General features: G+C 39.4%; 1 protein-coding gene across 4 annotated transcripts in view; it reads right to left on the reverse strand.

Annotated features, from left to right (window-relative positions):
* Window positions 1-17582, reverse strand: part of MYO5A (myosin VA) — a 201216-nt gene that overhangs the window by 53793 nt on the left and 129841 nt on the right. For all 4 annotated transcript variants that reach the window (XM_082387993.1, XM_082387992.1, XM_082387991.1 and 1 more), the window contains exons 19-24: window positions 15640-15851; window positions 14570-14726; window positions 9943-10182; window positions 8690-8938; window positions 5896-5989; window positions 3540-3688 (exon numbers count right to left, since the gene is read on the reverse strand). In XM_082387993.1, coding sequence (XP_082244119.1) covers window positions 3540-3688; window positions 5896-5989; window positions 8690-8938; window positions 9943-10182; window positions 14570-14726; window positions 15640-15851 — 1101 coding nt within the window. The remainder of the gene's footprint in view (window positions 1-3539; window positions 3689-5895; window positions 5990-8689; window positions 8939-9942; window positions 10183-14569; window positions 14727-15639; window positions 15852-17582) is intronic.

A 17582-nucleotide genomic window follows, 5' to 3' on the forward strand; every position in this document is an offset into this window, starting at 1 on the left:
TTCTGCCACTCTATGTCTTTTGATTAGAGCACTTAGTCCATTTACATTGAAAGTAATTATTGATAGGTATGTACTTATTGCCATTTTGTTAGTTGTTTTCTGGTTGTTGTAGTTCTTTTTTGTTCCTTTCTTCTTTCGCTTTCTTCCCTTGTGATTTGATGATTTTTTTTAGTGTTATATTTGGATTACTTTCTTTTTTGTGTGTGTGTATCTATAATATGTTTGTGGTTACAATGAGGTTCATAAAAACAACAATAAATGAGGTTCAATCACACATATATACATGTACATACATGTACAAATATATTTAATTATTTAAATATGATGATCTCAAGTTCAAATGCATTATAACAACCATGCATTCTTAGTCCCCTCCCCACGATTAGTGTTTTTGTCATCATATTTTACATCTTTTTGTTTTGTGTATCCCTTAACTACATACTGTGGATATAGGTTATTTTACTACTTTTTTGTCTTTTAGCCTTCCTACTAGATTTATATGTGATTGATCTACTATCAATACTGTATGTTTACCTTTATCAGTGAGAGTTTCCCTTTCTAGTTGTGGCCTTTTCTCTCCTGCCTAGAGAAGTCCTTTTAACATTTCTTGTTAAAAGGTTTAGTGGCCCTGAATTCTTTAGCTTTTGCTTGTTTTATCTTTTTATCTTTCCTTCAAATTGGAATGATAGCTTTGCTGGGTAGAGTATTCTTGGTTGTAGGTTTTTTCCTTTTATCACTTTGAATATATCATGCCACTCCCTTCTGGTCTGCAAAGTTTCTGCTGAAAAGTCAGCTTATGGTCTCAAGGAAATTCTTTCTATATAATTAGTTGCTTTTCTCTTGCTGCTTTTAAGATCTCTCTTTATCTTTCATTTTTACCATTTAAATTATAATGTGTCTTGGTGTTGACCTCTTTGGGTTGACCTTGTTTGGGACTCTCTGTGCTTCCTGAACCTGGATGTCTGTTTTCTTTCCCAGGTTAGCGAAGTTTTCAGCTATTTTTTTTTTTAATATTATTTGTATATGAAAGAATCCTTTTTTTTTTTAATTTTTATTTTATTTATTTATGGCTGTGTTGGGTCTTCATTTCTTTCGTTTCTGTGCGAGGGCTTTCTCCAGTTGTGGCAAGCGGGGGCCACTCTTCATCGCGGTGCGCGGGCCTCTCACTATCGCGGCCTCTCTTCTTGCGGAGCACAGGCTCCAGATGCGCAGGCTCAGTAATTGTGGCTCACGGGCCCAGCTGCTCCGCGGCATGTGGGATCCTCCCAGACCAGGGCTCGAACCTGCGTCCTCTGCATTGGCAGGCAGATTCTCAACCACTGCGCCACCAGGGAAGCCCCTTCAGCTATTATTTCTTCAAGTAAGTTCTCTGCCCCTTTCTCTCTCTTCCCCTTCTGGGACCCCTATGAGAATGTTATTATGCTTGATGTTGTCCCAGAGGCCTCTCTCAAACTATCCTCATTTAAAAAAATTTTTTTTTCTTTTAGCTGTTCTGAATTGGTGATTTCTACTACTCTGTCTTGCCATTCACCAATCCACTCCTCTGTATCATCTAACCTACTGTTGATTCCTTCTAGCGTATTTTTAAATTTCAGTTATTGTATTCCTTAACTCTGTTTGGTTCTTCTTTATATTTTCTCTTTGTTAAACTTATCACTATGTTCATTCATTCTTTTCCTGAGTGCACTGAACACCTTTATGATCATTACCTTGAACTCTTTATTGGGTAGATTGCTCATCTCCACTTCGTTTAGTTCTTCTTCTGGGGTTTTGTCTTGTTCCTTTGTTTGGAATATATTCCTCTATCTACTCGTGTTGCTTATTGTTTGTGTTTATTTCTGTGCATTAGGTAGGTTGTTTATGATTCCCAGTCTTGGAGAAGTGGCCTTACGAAGGAGACATCCTATGGGCCCCAGCAGCCCATCCTTTTAGTCACCAGATCTATATGCTCTGTGGGTGCTCCTATGTGGGCTGCATGGGCCCTTCTGTTGTGGTGGGGATCACTACTTGGATGCACTGGTACATTGGGATGGCCCTCGGCCTGGTTGGCTTCCAGGTCCTACCTAGTGCAATAACTGCCAGCCGGCTGGTGGGTGGGTTTCGGTTCTGATGTGGCAGGCTGCATAGCCTGGGGTGTGTCTCAAGGCTGGTCCCAGGTTACTGATGGATGGGTCAGTGACCAGGGTGGCTGGATGGGGGGCTCATGGGGCTGGTGCCAGCTCACTTGTGAGCAGGTAAACCTCTGGCCCTAACAGGCTAGAGGGAGGACTCCAAAATGAAACTTGTCTGCAGCAGTGTCCTCATGGTTGGAGCTCCCCAAAATGCCTGCAGCCAATGTCTATGTCCCAAGGGTGAGCTCCAGTGGCCTCATGCCCTCTGGAAGGCTCTCCAAGGTTAGCAAGTGGGTCTGAACCAGGCTCCTTTCAAACAGTTGCTTCCGCACTGGGTCTTGGACGTGTGAGATTTTGTATATGCCCTTTAAGAGTGGAGTCGCTGTTTCCCACAGCCCTGTGGCTCTCTTGTACACAAGCCCCACTGCCTTCAAGTCCAGATGCCTGGGGACTCGTTTTCCTGGTGCTGGAACCCCAGGCTGGGGAGCCCAATGTGGGGCTCAGACCCCTTGTGCCTTGGGGAGAACCTCTGCAATTGTGTTTATCTTCCTGTTTGTGGGTCACTTACATGGGGTGTGGGTCTTGACTATACCGTGTCTCCACCCCTCCACCCCTCCTACCCATTTTGTTGAGGTTCCCTTTTATATCTTTAGTTTCATAAAATACTGTCTGCTAGTCTTCAGGTCATTCTTATATACAGCTGCTCTGTAAATAGTTATAATCTTGGCGTGCCTGTGGGAGGAGGTGAGCTCAGGGTCTTCCTACTCTGCCGTCTTGGCCACTCCCCTCCAAATTACCTTGTGTTTTATAACAGATATTTCAGAGCATTTCTGGCCATCTGTGCCATCAGGTTACGTTTAAGGCCGATAGTTGTAGGAACAAGATTGCTAGGGAACTCTTTGTTTCCTGATAGCAGGATAAGTAGAACAGGAGGGTGTGCAGAACTATTAAAAGTTCAAAATGTACTTTGGCAGATGCAGAAGAGTCCTTGAAATAGATAAGACAACTTATTACAAATAGAGGTTGAATTTTCTTTTTCTAGGACTATATCTTTGAAACTACAAAAACTATATAATACTTGATTATATAAATATTTGCTTTATAAGCAAATTTTACTTTAAGTCATTCAATACATAAAACAAAGTCCAGCTACGCTGACTTTATAGTATCTTATAATCCAGTCTTCAAAGTGTTTGACTTTACAAAATATTTATGAATAAAGTGATATGATTTCTGGGACGTGCTTTAAAACAATCCAATCCATTGGATGGAGTGGGATGGAGGGTAGAATGGGGGATAGAAATGTGTTGACCATTTTGGATTGAGTGATGGGTACATGGAGTACAGAGGGGTTCATTCTACTTTTCTATCTAGTTTTGCATATGTTTAAAATTTTTATATAAAAAAAATCAAAAGTATTTGACTCACAACCATCAAAGTCATCTCTTCCTTGAGGTCATCATATCGTTCTTCCAAGCGACTGAACTCATTCAGAAGGTTCTGATATCTCAGCCTTTCATCATTAAGATCGAGTTCCAGTTGTTTTGTTTCTTCTATTAACTTCTTTTCCATAGTCTCTGAAAGAAAGGAGAGGGGAAAGCATACCAAAGATGGCTCCACAGAATGCAAGAATACAAACATGGACACTGACTTCCAGTTTCTTTGGGAGGGGTTCTGCTTTTAGCACCACTATGATCTATGAAGAGCACCTTAGTGGAGGTAGGGAAAGAGAAAATACCATGACCAAAGAATAATTTATTAATAACAACAACCATCATCTATCGCATTGTTCCGTGAACAGAACTAGTTCATTCATTGGTTACAGCACATCCTTGATAAACTTCCACTAGTCATCATCTAGTAACTAGAGTATACATTTCTTATTCCAATAGTATTCTGTTTCAGGCTATTCATAAAATTCTTTTGTCCCAAAAGTCAGAGACATTCCTCAAGCCTCTGGGGGAACGGCGACTTCTCAGTGGACCCAGCTGGACTGCTCTACAGAGTGTCTCCACTCATCTCAGTCCACGGGTTCTGTCTTACAATTCCCCAACGCTGTGAGCTCCCTTGTTGTCCTATTACGCCCTCGATTCTAATCAGGTAAGATCCCCACACCTAGTCCTCTGTTGTTACCACTCCTATGTGCTGCTGGGGGACCTGACCTTTCCATTTACTCACCTCACTCTGCTCTCTCTGTTGCCAGGGGCTGGCACTTAGATAGGACATCATCTGGAGATCGGAGATTAGCCCTTGATTGCAGATCAAGCACAGTAAAAAAGCCTTAAATCTCAGCTGTATGTTTTATCTCAATGAGCTGACCCAGTCACATTTATAAACATTAAGCTTCCTACCACTACGGCCCATTTTACCCTCATATTTTGTAGCTATATCTTAATCTGCCCTGCCTGCTTCTATTGCTTCACCATTTCTTTCTCTGTCAGCTCCATGAGGGCAAGTGCTGCCAAGTGTCTTGTCACAACTGCCTCCCTGCTGTCCAATACAGTGTTTCCCTACCCTAGGGCTTTAATAATTTGTAAATAAATGAATGAAAGAATTTCTTCTCTCTATAACATTCTGTAAATTGCTTTTTAGTCTCACAAGTTTGTGGAAGCTGCCCAAGGCTGCCAACAAATTTTGCTTAGGCAAATCCACTGTTATTGTCTTTGTTCTTATCCTTCAGTATCAAATAACATTTTCTATTTTCCTACAAGAATTCTCATCATTCTGGATTTTTCCACTGCATTCTGCATCCTAGCCTCCCTTTTTCCATGTCTTCAATGACTGTTTTCTCCTTCCCTCTTAATTTTCTTTTCTGGTTCCTTTTCTTCACCTTATCCCTTATTTATGGTTATCCTATAAGGCTTAATTCCAGATTTTCTTCTCTTTTCTATATAGTATTCCCTTTAATTGGGAGGAATGGGGCAGTATGGGGAAAACCACGGAGGGCTCTCTCTTTCATCTCAATTTGCTTTCACATCATCTCTATCTGGAGGCCCCAGCTGACATCCAAATTTTAATATTCAAACAACTGACCTCGTTAATTTGCCTCATAAACAGAGACTTGTTCCCCTCAATTTCCTCATTACTAATAACACATTAGTGTTTTGATAACTCATCTCAAAACTTTAGAAAATTTTTAGAAAATTTTTACTCCTTTTTTGAATATCACATCAAAAATGATAATGATATATGATATATGATTCTTTTCATATAATGTATTTTCACTCTAATCAAATCTCTTCCTTTCTATTTCTACCACCAATTACTGTAGTTTAGATATACATTTTCTTAGCTCACGTTTATGTACACGTGGATTCCTTGTAAATTATCACCATTTTAATTTATCTTACAAACAAGCAAATGAAATAAATGTCCACATCTAGTGTCTTTTTTTTTTTTAAGGTGGCAAAAAGTGGTTGATCTTAGGAAAATAATATCCATTGGTTTAGCAAAATAAATAATATATACAGATACATATACTCATATACATATATATATTAGCTCAAGAATTGGTCCTAAAACAACAGGACTCCTATAAGTCATAAATCATACATATAGAACAATTTTTTTTAAAGTCACATATGATACTGACTAATATGAATGGATATTTGTACATAGGGAGACCAGATTTACAAGTTCACCAACTAATTCAACCAAATATTTAGAGTGCTTGTCTCCAGAACTCTGCAAATTTACTGATGACAGTCTAAGCAAAGTTGTAACTTATAAACCTTTGGTCTGAGGTTGGTTGGAGCGCAGTAGGTTGGGCCCACACGAGCCTTACCTGTCATCTCCTTAGCCTGCTCCACGATAAGGTGATTGAGGGCCTCTTTTTCCTGCTTCAGCAAAGTATTTTCTTCCTTCAGATTTGATACCAACTATAAAATGAAACAATAAACTGAGATGGCTGCCACAGACAGAGGCAGCCCGATACTGAATACAAAGACCACACATACAGCAGTCACCGGTAGTCACTACTTACTTCCACATCTCACTGCCTCACTTCTTTGCCGAGTTATATCTGGTCATCCTTCAAACTTGTTTCTAGCATTATCCTCCAGAAGGCTTTCCCGGAAACTCCCTCCAATTACATGTCTCTCCTTTGGGCTACTACAGGACCCTGAATTTGCCTCTTTATAGCCCTTATAAATGATTTACTTTTACTTCCCTGAGTGACTAGAAATTCTTGGAGGACAAAAGTGATTTGCTGTTGTTGTTTTACTTTGTACCTTAAGCATTTAGCAATTGCCCGGCACCTAGTAAGCATTTGCGCTTGAAGCAACGATAATGCCTTTTCACACCAACAACCTAATGCAATGTTTATGTGTACCCATGATTCAAGCAGAGAGATTACAGAGGTTAAGAAAAATATGAAAGGCATTTTGGTTTTGGAAATTCACTGAAGACCTTCCAAAGCTCCTGGCTCTCTGTCTTGAGAAAGAGAATTTCATTTTCATCTCCTTTCAAGAGTTTTGCAAGGTTGTAAACTTTTATTCCACATTGAAGCACTGACCTTACAACACTGTGAATATACTTAATGCCACAGAACTGTACACTTAAAACGATTAAAATGGTAAATTTTATGTTACATATAAGCATATTTTACCACAATAAAAAAATACTGACCTTTAACTTTCTATTTCCTGGTTGGATAAGGATTCTCAGGACGCAAAAATCAAAACCAAAGGAAACTTTGCTAAGTTCATAATTTATACAGTTCACCTTTGGAATAGAATGTGTGCTTGTCATAAGTGAAATCTGAATTCTTTTCTCTAAGCATAAGTTCAAGGGACTCTTAAAGCAACAGCTTTACTAATAAAGAGAAAGTGTCAGGAGTTCAGAGACAGAGAAAGCGGGCTCTCTGACTAATGATCCCTGAAGAACAGGGAACTGAGATTATAGCACTGTGCCACTGCAGAAGTCAGGCCAGAAGGTGTTCCTTCTGATGGTCCAGTCTCTTCCCTCTGTGCTGATAAGGTCTTAACGTCTGCTCTCAGTAGAAAAGCTGAGTTCTCTAAGCGCTCTTGAGAGAAGCTGCTCTTTGTCAGGGGTGTGCAACCAATCACCTGTGGTGCTTTTTCAAAATACATGTGCCTGGCCCACACTCCCAGAGCTTGGGCAGGTATCTTTCTAAAAACTCTCCAGCATATTCTGAAATACACTCCTGGTTAAGAACCACAGTTCTGCTGGACCTTCTAGGCTCCTTGATCAGGCTAACTGGCAATGTAGCTTTCTTGACCACAAAGCTAGCTCTCACAGTGAAATTTTTTCATTCTTCCTCATTACCACACTGCATCTAAAAGCATTAATGGTAGTGCCTATAGCTATCCTTGTGAAGGCAGCAGATAATAAAACGAAAGGAGAAATCTGAATATGTTTAGGTATACTATTCTATCAGACTAGAAAGGTATGAACTTGACTTTGAAAAGGAAACGAGAATACGCCTACCAAGCTTAATTCTCTATAGTTTCGGAGGAATTTGGAAAGCTTCCAGGGACTCAGGAAATGGGGGAAAAAAGAGAGAGAGAGAGAGAGCACAAGAAAGAGAGATCTTAAACCTCAACAGTATCCCATTGGATACATATTTGAATTCTGATAGAACAAGCCAGCTATGTCAAAGTAACATATTAATAGCACTGCTGTTTTCAGATACAGAGCCCAGATCTGCTATATATATAGAAGGGATTATTTTATCAGGACCCTGAATACCATGGAAGGATTGCAACTTTATTAGCTACAGTATCTTATCTGAATTGTGTCTAAGCTCCTTCGAGGTTCTTACTGTATAAGCTGCTGTTAAGGTTCAGAAGTCAATAAGGAAAAAGCATATTGGGATTCTTGCCATAGTTACAGCCATCAGTCAACTCTGTTTTCATTTAAAGATGGTAATACTAGTGGAATCTCTGAAAACCTATTACTTTTTTCCAGTAAGCCTTATGTTGAGGTAATTTTACTTTGTTTAAACAATACATCTCATTACTGTTTGAGAACCTTAGCGTTTTCTGTATTTAATAAAGTTTTGATATAAGTTAATACAAATTTGTAGTGTGGAAGCACTGGTCAATCTGTAAGAATTTTCGTTGTTGTTCTATCTGCATAGCAGCTCTTGGCTACGATCAGTGTGTAGACATTTGGATTTTTTCCTGTTGGACTTCTCAAAACAGTCTTAATGCAGGTTTCCATAAAATCCCTACTATCAGCTACTGACAGGTCATTATGATTTACTTCTTAATCACCTTTAACCTGCTGAAGAAAAAAGAGTCTACACTCCAAACAGATCTATTCATTCAAAGAAAAAGGGTGCATAGTAGGTTCTTGGCCATCACTTCTCTTCTTATAACAAACACTGCTTTGCCTCTGTTCTTAGGAGAGTAAAAGGTTTTACTAAAAGACCTATAGGTACTCATCCAGCATATGGAACAGCTGCTTGGGGGAAACACTAATAATGAACAGTAAACCAACTGAAATGTGTGTTTACCTTCGATTGAAACCGATATTGAGCCACAAGGGCCAGGTCAAGATGACAGCACAACTCCTTTGTGGAAGGAGTAGATGGGGATATGAACATTAGCTCCTACCTGCTCAGTTTCTTGTTTGTATCTATCAGCACATTCTTCAATGGATTTTTTCTCACACTGAGTTTGTTCCAGGTCTTTCCGGAGCTTGGCAATTTCTTCCTGCAGACTGAGGACACGTCCAGTCGCAATCTTAGCTTCTTCCTCGCTTAGGTGAAGACGTTCTAAGTCACTTCGTAGTTTCTCGGTCTCAGAGTTGTATATTCCTTCCAGATTGGTCAGTTTCTCCATGAGGCATTTGTAGTCTTTGTTCTTTAAACACACACATAAGTGACAAAAAGTAAGTATACACACCACAAATGTATTTAGTGAGAAAACCATGCCTATTCATCATATTCATGCTATAGCATCATAGTGCTGATATAGTATCTAACCAAAATACTAATGACAATATTTAAAATAACACAATCAGCACCCTCTTAGTGATACAAAGAGAGAATAGGCACAATTATTTCTGTTTTACATGATGAGCAACATAGATGTGATTTTCTCATAGTCACAAGGTGAGTTCCCACAGTAAATTCTCTTTCTTGATTCTTAATCCAGGAATAGGAAAATCTATACTTGCTTTTGAAAACAAATCAGTGTGCTACTGAAAGCCATGTGCCGGCTAGTGATGCATAAGAATGATAAAATGGCCTCAAAATCACAAGTTTCTTACAAATCCCTTTGTTTACCATCTGGAAACTCCTCTTCCCACTCTGAAAACCTTTCTGATGAATCCTATTTCATTCTGTTTTCTGTTTTTCTTTGTCATCCTTAGTATTTATGTATTACTAACTACCTTTATATCATTTGCATGTGCTAAAATATTACTTGCTAACTATCTCTGAGAAATCAAACTTTTATCTCTGCAAACAGACTGCAGATTCCTTAGAAGCATGGTCATTTTCCTGCTTCTTTTGCCATCTCAATGCTAAACAACTCATCTGCAAAAGGAACAATACACTATACACAAATGAAGGATAATGATGAAAGAGCTTTGTAAAATATAAAGTACAATATGACTCTCGGTCCTAACTGTTTGGAGTGCTAGTAAACCTGTCTGTGTTCTCGAAAATAATTTCCTGCCTTGGTCCTTGCAATTATAATCTTACCTATGAGCTTGTCACTATTTCCACATTCATTAATGCCATTATTATTTTACTTTTTTTGCTAAGACTGAAAGGTAAAGTCAAGAGGAGACAATGCTGAAGATGACCCCAGTGGATATTGTTAGGCATGCTGCACTTGCAGGACTCCTGTTTAAAACACACCTGTTCATCAACTTTGCGCTGCAGCTGCATGATCTTGTTCTCCATGCCAATGTGGAGCTTTTTATAGCGCTCCACGGAACGGGCCTCGATCTTGAGCTTCTTCAGCTCGCGCTTGGCCATCATCCGCCGGAAGCAGCACTGAAGGTAGATGATGGCGTGCATACTCCTCTTGTAGTAGGTGCGAGCCAGCCAGCCCCGGACCCACTTCTGAATGATGACTGCTTTGTGCTCACGGAGTATCTGCAGAAGAGGGTAAGTGCAAGTAACGTCAGACCCTGGACTAGACTCAGTGTTCAACTCTATCAACCTATGGATGTCAGGCTGAGAACCCACACATTACCTAAAGGGAAAGACATAAAAGTTGAAGCAACAATGTATTATGTGGATTGTATTTATCACAAATATATGGAAGCACAAAATTATTTTAAAAGGTGATTGAATTTGGAAAGCTTCCAGGGACTCAGGAAATGGGGAAAAAAAGAGAGAGAGAGAGAGCACAAGAAAGAGAGATCTTAAACCTCAACAGTATCCCATTGGATACATATTTGAATTCTGATAGAACAAGCTTGCTATGTCAAAGTAACATATTAATAGCACTGCTGTTTCCAGATACAGAGCCCAGATCTGCTATAGATATAGAAGGGATTTTTTACATTTAAAAGGCAATTTGAGGGCTTCCCTGGTGGCGCAGTGGATAAGAATCTGCCTGCCAATGCGGGGGACACAGGTTTGATCCCTGGTCTGGGAAGATCCCACATGCTGCAGAGCAACTAAGCCTGCGAGCCACAACTACTGAAGCACGCGTGCCTAGAGCCCGTGCTCTGCAACAAGAGAAGCCACCACAAGGAGAAGCCCGTGCACCACAACGAAGAGTAGCCCCCACTCGCCACAACTAGAGAAAGCCCACGCGCAGCAACAAAGACCCAACGCAGCCAAAAATAAATAAATAAAATTAACATTAAAATAAATTTTTAAAAAACTCAACTCATTTTATAAAAAAAAGAGGAAATTTGAGAGACATATAAAAATATGTATTATAGCCACATGTCATATGTATGATTACATGTATATGTATGATGATAAACAGAGTATACAGATAGAAGCTGTCTAAATAAAAGGCACCAGATACTAAATAGAAAACTAGTCTACAAAGAAAGAAAAAATGCATTAGGTTTCTTATTGCTATATGATTTCTATAAGCAACAGGTGATCCTTTAGAAAATAAACAGAACTTGGTACCCTGTGAACTATGTGCTAGTAAAATAAGAGATTTACCCACTACCCTTACTGCTGATACCATGTCACTGTGCATTAGGTCTCTGCTTGAGGACATGGGGTATTGCCAGAAAGCAGGCTGTAGAAGACGACACTTGGGGTACTGCAAAGTTTATTACTGATTTATTGATTTTTTCCCCAGCAACAAAAAAATGACACTCTTGTTTGCCATATTGGAGGAATACCATTCTAGTGAGGATTTCCCATTGCAATTATAAATGCAGCACAAATCCATTTATGGGATTCAAAGGCAGTAGGGAGAGAACTTTAAAAGGAAAGCTAAAAAGAAGATAAAGTGAAGTAAACAAATCTTAATTTTATATTGTATTTTGTTAAAAAAAAAAAAGATATTCCCCTAAACTTATAAACAACTTATAACAATAAGATTGCCTTGGATTTCCCCGGTGGCACAGTGGTTAAGAATCCGCCTGCCAATGAGGGGGACACGGGTTTGATTTCTGGTCTGGGAAGATCTCACATGCCACGGAGCATCTAAGCCTGTGTGCCACAACTACTGAGCCTGTGCTCTAGAGCCCTCAGGCCACAACTACTGAGCCCACGTGCCACAACTACTGAAGCCTGTGTGCCCTAGAGCCCACGCGCTGCAAGTACTGAGCCCGCGTGCCACAACTACTGAAGCCCACTCGCCTAGAGCCCGTGAACCACAACGAAGAGTAGCTCCCGCTCGCCGCAACTAGAAAAAGCCCTCAGGCAGCAATGAAAACCCAATGCAGCCAAAAAAATAATAATAATAAAAAAAATTTTTTTTAAATAAGATTGACTTATGAGACAAATTTCTTGTCACTAATGACCATCAAGCAGAGATTGTGTAAACAATTTCCAGGAATGATGGGGAAGAAGTTCTTAAATTTTAAGAACGGTTGAACTAGCAAAACTTTGATGTCCTTTCAAGTCTAAGATATTATAAAATAAGTCTTGTGTGATATAAAAGTTTAAATGTATGCACTTGATTAAGTACTTATTAGTGATTATTATAAGTGGATACAATGTATCTTTTTTTTTTTACAATGTATCTTTTATGAAACTTTTTAAATGTAAAAGATCTCTGAAACCATCTATCAGATAGGTAGCAGTTTAGTAAGATCATTAAAAGAACAGTTCCTATTTTTAGGTTATGTAGCTGAGAAAAACAATGAAAAACATATGCCATCCTAGAGGATACAATTAAGAAATAAGTGGTTGTGTTTAAAGCCATCAAATACAAAATAAACATAGGTGTTTAGGAGACCTTCATAGTATCTTCAGCCAACTCAAGGCTGTCCCTTTGGGATGTTTTCCTAATGCTAAGGCAGCCTTCAGTTCCCACTAAGTGCAGTCACCGTGCATCATGCCGCAGTGAGGCAGGGCATCCTGAGCTCTCACTCAACAACACAATCCCAAGGGAGCCCCCTGTCTTATCTGGATGACTAGTGACAAACTGGATAAGACTCAGTGATGGCAAATTGAAGGCGTTCAGACTTTAAAACTCAAGCAGCACATAGTGGCAAAGGTATTAATGCCAATAATATTCCTGTTCCATTTCCCTCTCCCCATGTAACTTCAGTTACTGGTCCATTTCTCTAATTTCAGTCAAATGGAAACAGTATATAATTAGAGCTTCCATTCTCAATCTCATTTCCATCGGTGAGTCAGAGACATTAAATAACACTTGCTCTCACTTTAAGACCCCCAAAGCTTGAGGGAAGCTTGGACTGGAGTCACAGCTAGAAAGATCACTAAGGGGGTACCACTGGCCTACACATGAGCCTGCCTCTAACCTGCCTCCCCTACTATGTCCAGTCGCACTGGGAGCTAAGCTAGCTAGAGACTGCTACTGCTAAACCAATGGCCTCACACTCCAGTTCAGATGTTCCTGAGGAGAGTAGTGAGGAAAACAGGAGGGTAACTGGTTTGGTATATCTAAAAGGTCAAGTTTAATAAGGCTTTTCCCTCCCTTGAAAGCTCATGCTTGAAGAGAAAGAACATCTGACTATAAAGCAGGCGTGGGCAGAAAGACCTGGAGTAGCTGTCTTCAAATTTTCTTCAAAACACAGCTATTAAATATGCTCATTCAAGCCTCATTAGCTTTCCATTTTTCTTTGTTATATAAAATTAATTCAAAATAAGAAAGTAAAATAAATACATGAATAGGGCCTAGGGCACGCCCACATAATCAATGCCTGTGATTAGAGAAATGTCCTTCACATCACTCTACTGACACTCCTTCTAACAGTGATGCCCAGAGAGCTCCAAGATCCAGACTGTATTTTTGGCTTAGTAGGACTATATTCTAAAGAACAGACTCCAAACCTTGCCAAAATGAAAGAGGAAAAACTTTCATCGACTAGATCATATATTGTTAGAGGTGATGACTAAGACTAATCTGGTGATCCACGATCTGTAGCCATGATGATTATGGCTAGACATAAAGATTTTTTGTCAAAAATTTCTAGAGCATCATACTCCAGTCAATACAACTTTGACCACATTGATGTTCTATTTGATTTCATTTTTACCATGGTAAATTGTTCCAAGGTTGTTTCATTCTTAATCTGTTCATCTGCCATATATTGAGTCGGCCAAAAAGTTCATTTGGGTTTTTCTGTAAGACGTTACAGAAAAAAACCCGAACGAACTTTTTGGCCTAGCCCATATTTTTACCTATTCAAAGCTCACCATAGTCAGCTGAATAAAGGCCCCCAATCCTAAGAATCTGTAAATATTACCTTATTTGGGAAAAGGGCCTTTGCAGATATGATTAAGATAAGGATCTTGAGATGGAGAGATTATCCTGGATTACCTGGGTGGGCCCTAAATCCTTCACTAGTGTTCTCATAAGAGACAGACAAGAGAAGTGAACTTAGACACAGAGAGAAGATGATGTGAAGATGGAATCAGAGATTGGAGTGATATGGCCACAATTATTAGGAATACTGGTGGCCACCAGCACTAGAAGAGGCAGGGAATGGGTTCTCCCCCATAGCTTCTGGAGGGAGGGCAGCCCTGCTGACACCTTAATTTCACAGTTCTTGCCTCCAGAACTGTGAGAAAATAAACTTCTGTTGTTTTAAGCTACCAAGTTGGTGGTAATTTATGGCAGCAGCCACAGGAAACTTATATACTCACTTTTTTTTCAAATTACATAGACAGGGGAAGAAAAAAGTAAATTTTCTTTTTCAACATCATGTTAATAAATATATGTGACTTATTTAATATTTAAAAATGTATTTCAATTGTTGGTTGTCTCCATATGACCCCTACATCCATAGGAGCCCCTGTGGCACTTTGTACAGACATGGAATTTGATTAACGTTAATGGAATGAATAAACAAAGTTGAAAACAAGGCCTCACCTTGCGATACCTATTTCTGGCCAAGTAGCCTCGCAAGTAAGACTGAAGGACGATCGTGGCAGTCCGCCTGATCTTGTACCTCCGGCGGATTACATACATGCGCCAGTACTTCTGAATGATGGTTGCTGCCTTGGTTCTGCGCAGGAACTTAGCATAACTGGCCAGAGAAAGAGTGGTGTGTAGTCAGTAATCAGAAAAACCCAGGAATACATTTTGTAGAGGCTGAAAGCACCAATATCTTTGGCATAATAAGTAGTACCTTCATTGTATTATTCTAATAACACACACGTTAAATCAACATTTATATTTCTTATATTTGTATAGTTATTTAATGATTCCCCAAATATCTGTCCATCCATCATCTCATTTGAGCCTTACCTAACCCTGAAAAGTGGGATGTCCCATATTACTCGATTTTACAATACAGAAAGTGAAAGTCATAAAGGTCTATTCCTTCTAGGACTGTGCTCATTAGCCCAGGCTATGTCCCCTTTACATAGCAGACCAGCTTACACAGTAATCCTGTACTTACTTATCACCAGCTTTCTTAGCTCTATCCATTGCTAATGCACGATGTTTTTCCTTAATCTATCCATTTGGGCACAAGTTCTTTACCATTAATTCATGTCTTTTGATATCTCTAAATTAAAATTATCCTAATATGGAATCACACGTAAGTGTAATTCTCTTCTACACCTTCTCAGCTAACTGCTCCCAAAAACTCCTCAATAGGGTCATTCTTAACTAGTTATATTCATGACTGTTCTAATTTACAGATGATTTCTTCAAGCCCATATAAGTGTATAAAAAATAAATACTGAGGACATGAGTAGGTAGTAATTTGTAATTTTTTTTTTGAGGTTCAATCTGAATCATTCATAAAGGTGAGTGAAATTTTATTCTATTTAACTGTCTTATGAGTTAATTCCTTAGACCTAAGAAGAGGTAAGGTGCTGCCTTCTCAGGTAAGGTGACCACTCAAAACTGTCCTAGTTTGGACAATCAATCAGATGAGCTCGCCAATCTTCGCTGCCGGTGAGCCAGAGTGGACATGCCGCCAGGAGACCTACCATCGGGCCTGGTGGCCTCGTGCGTATCTCTGCACAGTGATGGCGGCCTTGCGCATGCGCAGGTACTTCTTCCGCAGCAGCCACCCTCGGATCGTCTTCTGGATCCGGATGCAGGCAGCCCTCAACTTGTCTGCCCTCAGTTTTTCCAGATAGGCCACTTGACCGGCACGGAAAAAGATCTTTGTCTTCCCAAACTGGTATTTGTCCTTGTCCTATTTTTGGAAGAAATTGTATACTCAGAAGTAGAAATGATGACTATATAAATGAATTTTAAAGAGAAAAAATATGTCTAAAAGCAGAATCAGTAAAGGGATGAAACTATTAGCTAAAACTTGGGCTACATCACAGTTAACTAATGGAGCCAGCTTTTTGATCCTATGCAAGCTGAGCCAATAGAAGGGACTTTAAGGAAAACTGCAGTTTAAGAGTTATTTTCCAGAATTATTCTACCTGGAATTATTATCTGAGGCCCAAAAACTTGGTTGTGGGTTATAGGCAGCTACTATTTGCTTGTTTGTATTTTAAATATCTCAAGGAAATGGAGGTGCTGACACTCCCTCTGACTGACCCAGGCTGTAAGGATTACATCGGGCTGTGTGTTCCATGAGAAAGCTGAAGGGACAAAAACACCAGTATGAAGAGAAAGGCAGGAAGTAATGCACACAAAATAAAAACTAAAAGATTAAAAAATCTTGCATATTCATGTTAAGTTTCTCAACAGTTATCTCTTGGTTTTATCAACAGTAAATCTTCCTACAAATTTCAAAACTCCTTTTACAAAAATATAATCATTTATAATGCTCATTGACTTCTGATTATAAACAAAGTTGAGCACTAAACACAGATATATATGTATGCTATTTTTGGTCTATTATATTCTGATCCAACTTATCTAGAAGCATGCAAGTTATTAACCATCTTGTATCAAAAGAAGAGTAGAATTTATTTATAATAATCAATACTGTGATCTGAAACTCTAAGTGAAAACAGAGAAAATCACTTTTCACTGTAAGCAAATATTTCCTATCTTGTACATGAAAACAGAAAATCAGAAATCTCCACATATATCTAAAACTGTTTCAGTTTAAATCAATAAAGTTTGCAAAGGAGGCTAGCTGGAAGAGCTAGAAAGTGGTTCCCTCTCCCTGTCTCCTTCTCCCTGCCCCATCTCATCTCAGCTCTCCCTCCCTCGCCCCCAAGCCTGCACTCCTTTACCTTGTGGCCCCAAGCCCAGGGGGGAGCAGTCTGGCGGGGGGAGGCTGTCCCTACTTTCTGCTCTCCATTCCCTAGAAAGGACTTAGGCCAGATTCAAAAGGTATCAGATTCTTTTACACATTACCAGGAAAGTGGCCTAAGTTCTTTCAAGAAAAATAAAGTTATTATCACCAAAGAAGAGATATTACATCTAGTTAAAAGCTAATAATTATGACTAATTACTTCAAAGTGAGGTAATCCATCCAACCTAGTGTCAAATAAGTGAAAATATTCTTTAAACAGCATCTCATGAGTCTTAAATTCTCTACAACCTACGTCAGTGGTTATCAAAATGTAGTCCTCAAACCAGCGTCGGCATCACCTGGGAACTTGTTAGAAATGCACATTATTGGACACATCCCAGACCTACCAAATCAGATGTTCTAGGGGTGGGGCCCAGCACTCTGTAGTTTAACAAGCCCTGAAGGTGACTCTGATGCATTCTGAAGTCTGCGAATGCTTTAGCTTGGTATGCAAGTCTCTTCAAACACCAACCCACATTTCCTAACCAATTCCCTACTGTCCCATGCACCATTTTTTTTACTGCAAAAGCAAAAACAAAAATCCTACTATAACTGCTTTTTGAGAAAACTATGCTTTTCTGCTCCTTGCTCCCTATTAGATAGTCTCCTTCCACTTTTATACAATCTTACCCACTCTTCAGGGCCTGACTCAAAATACATGTCTTC

Source organism: Balaenoptera borealis, assembly GCF_965194805.1.
Source record: "Balaenoptera borealis genome assembly, chromosome: 3".
In the NCBI taxonomy this organism is placed as follows: Eukaryota; Metazoa; Chordata; class Mammalia; order Artiodactyla; family Balaenopteridae; genus Balaenoptera; species Balaenoptera borealis.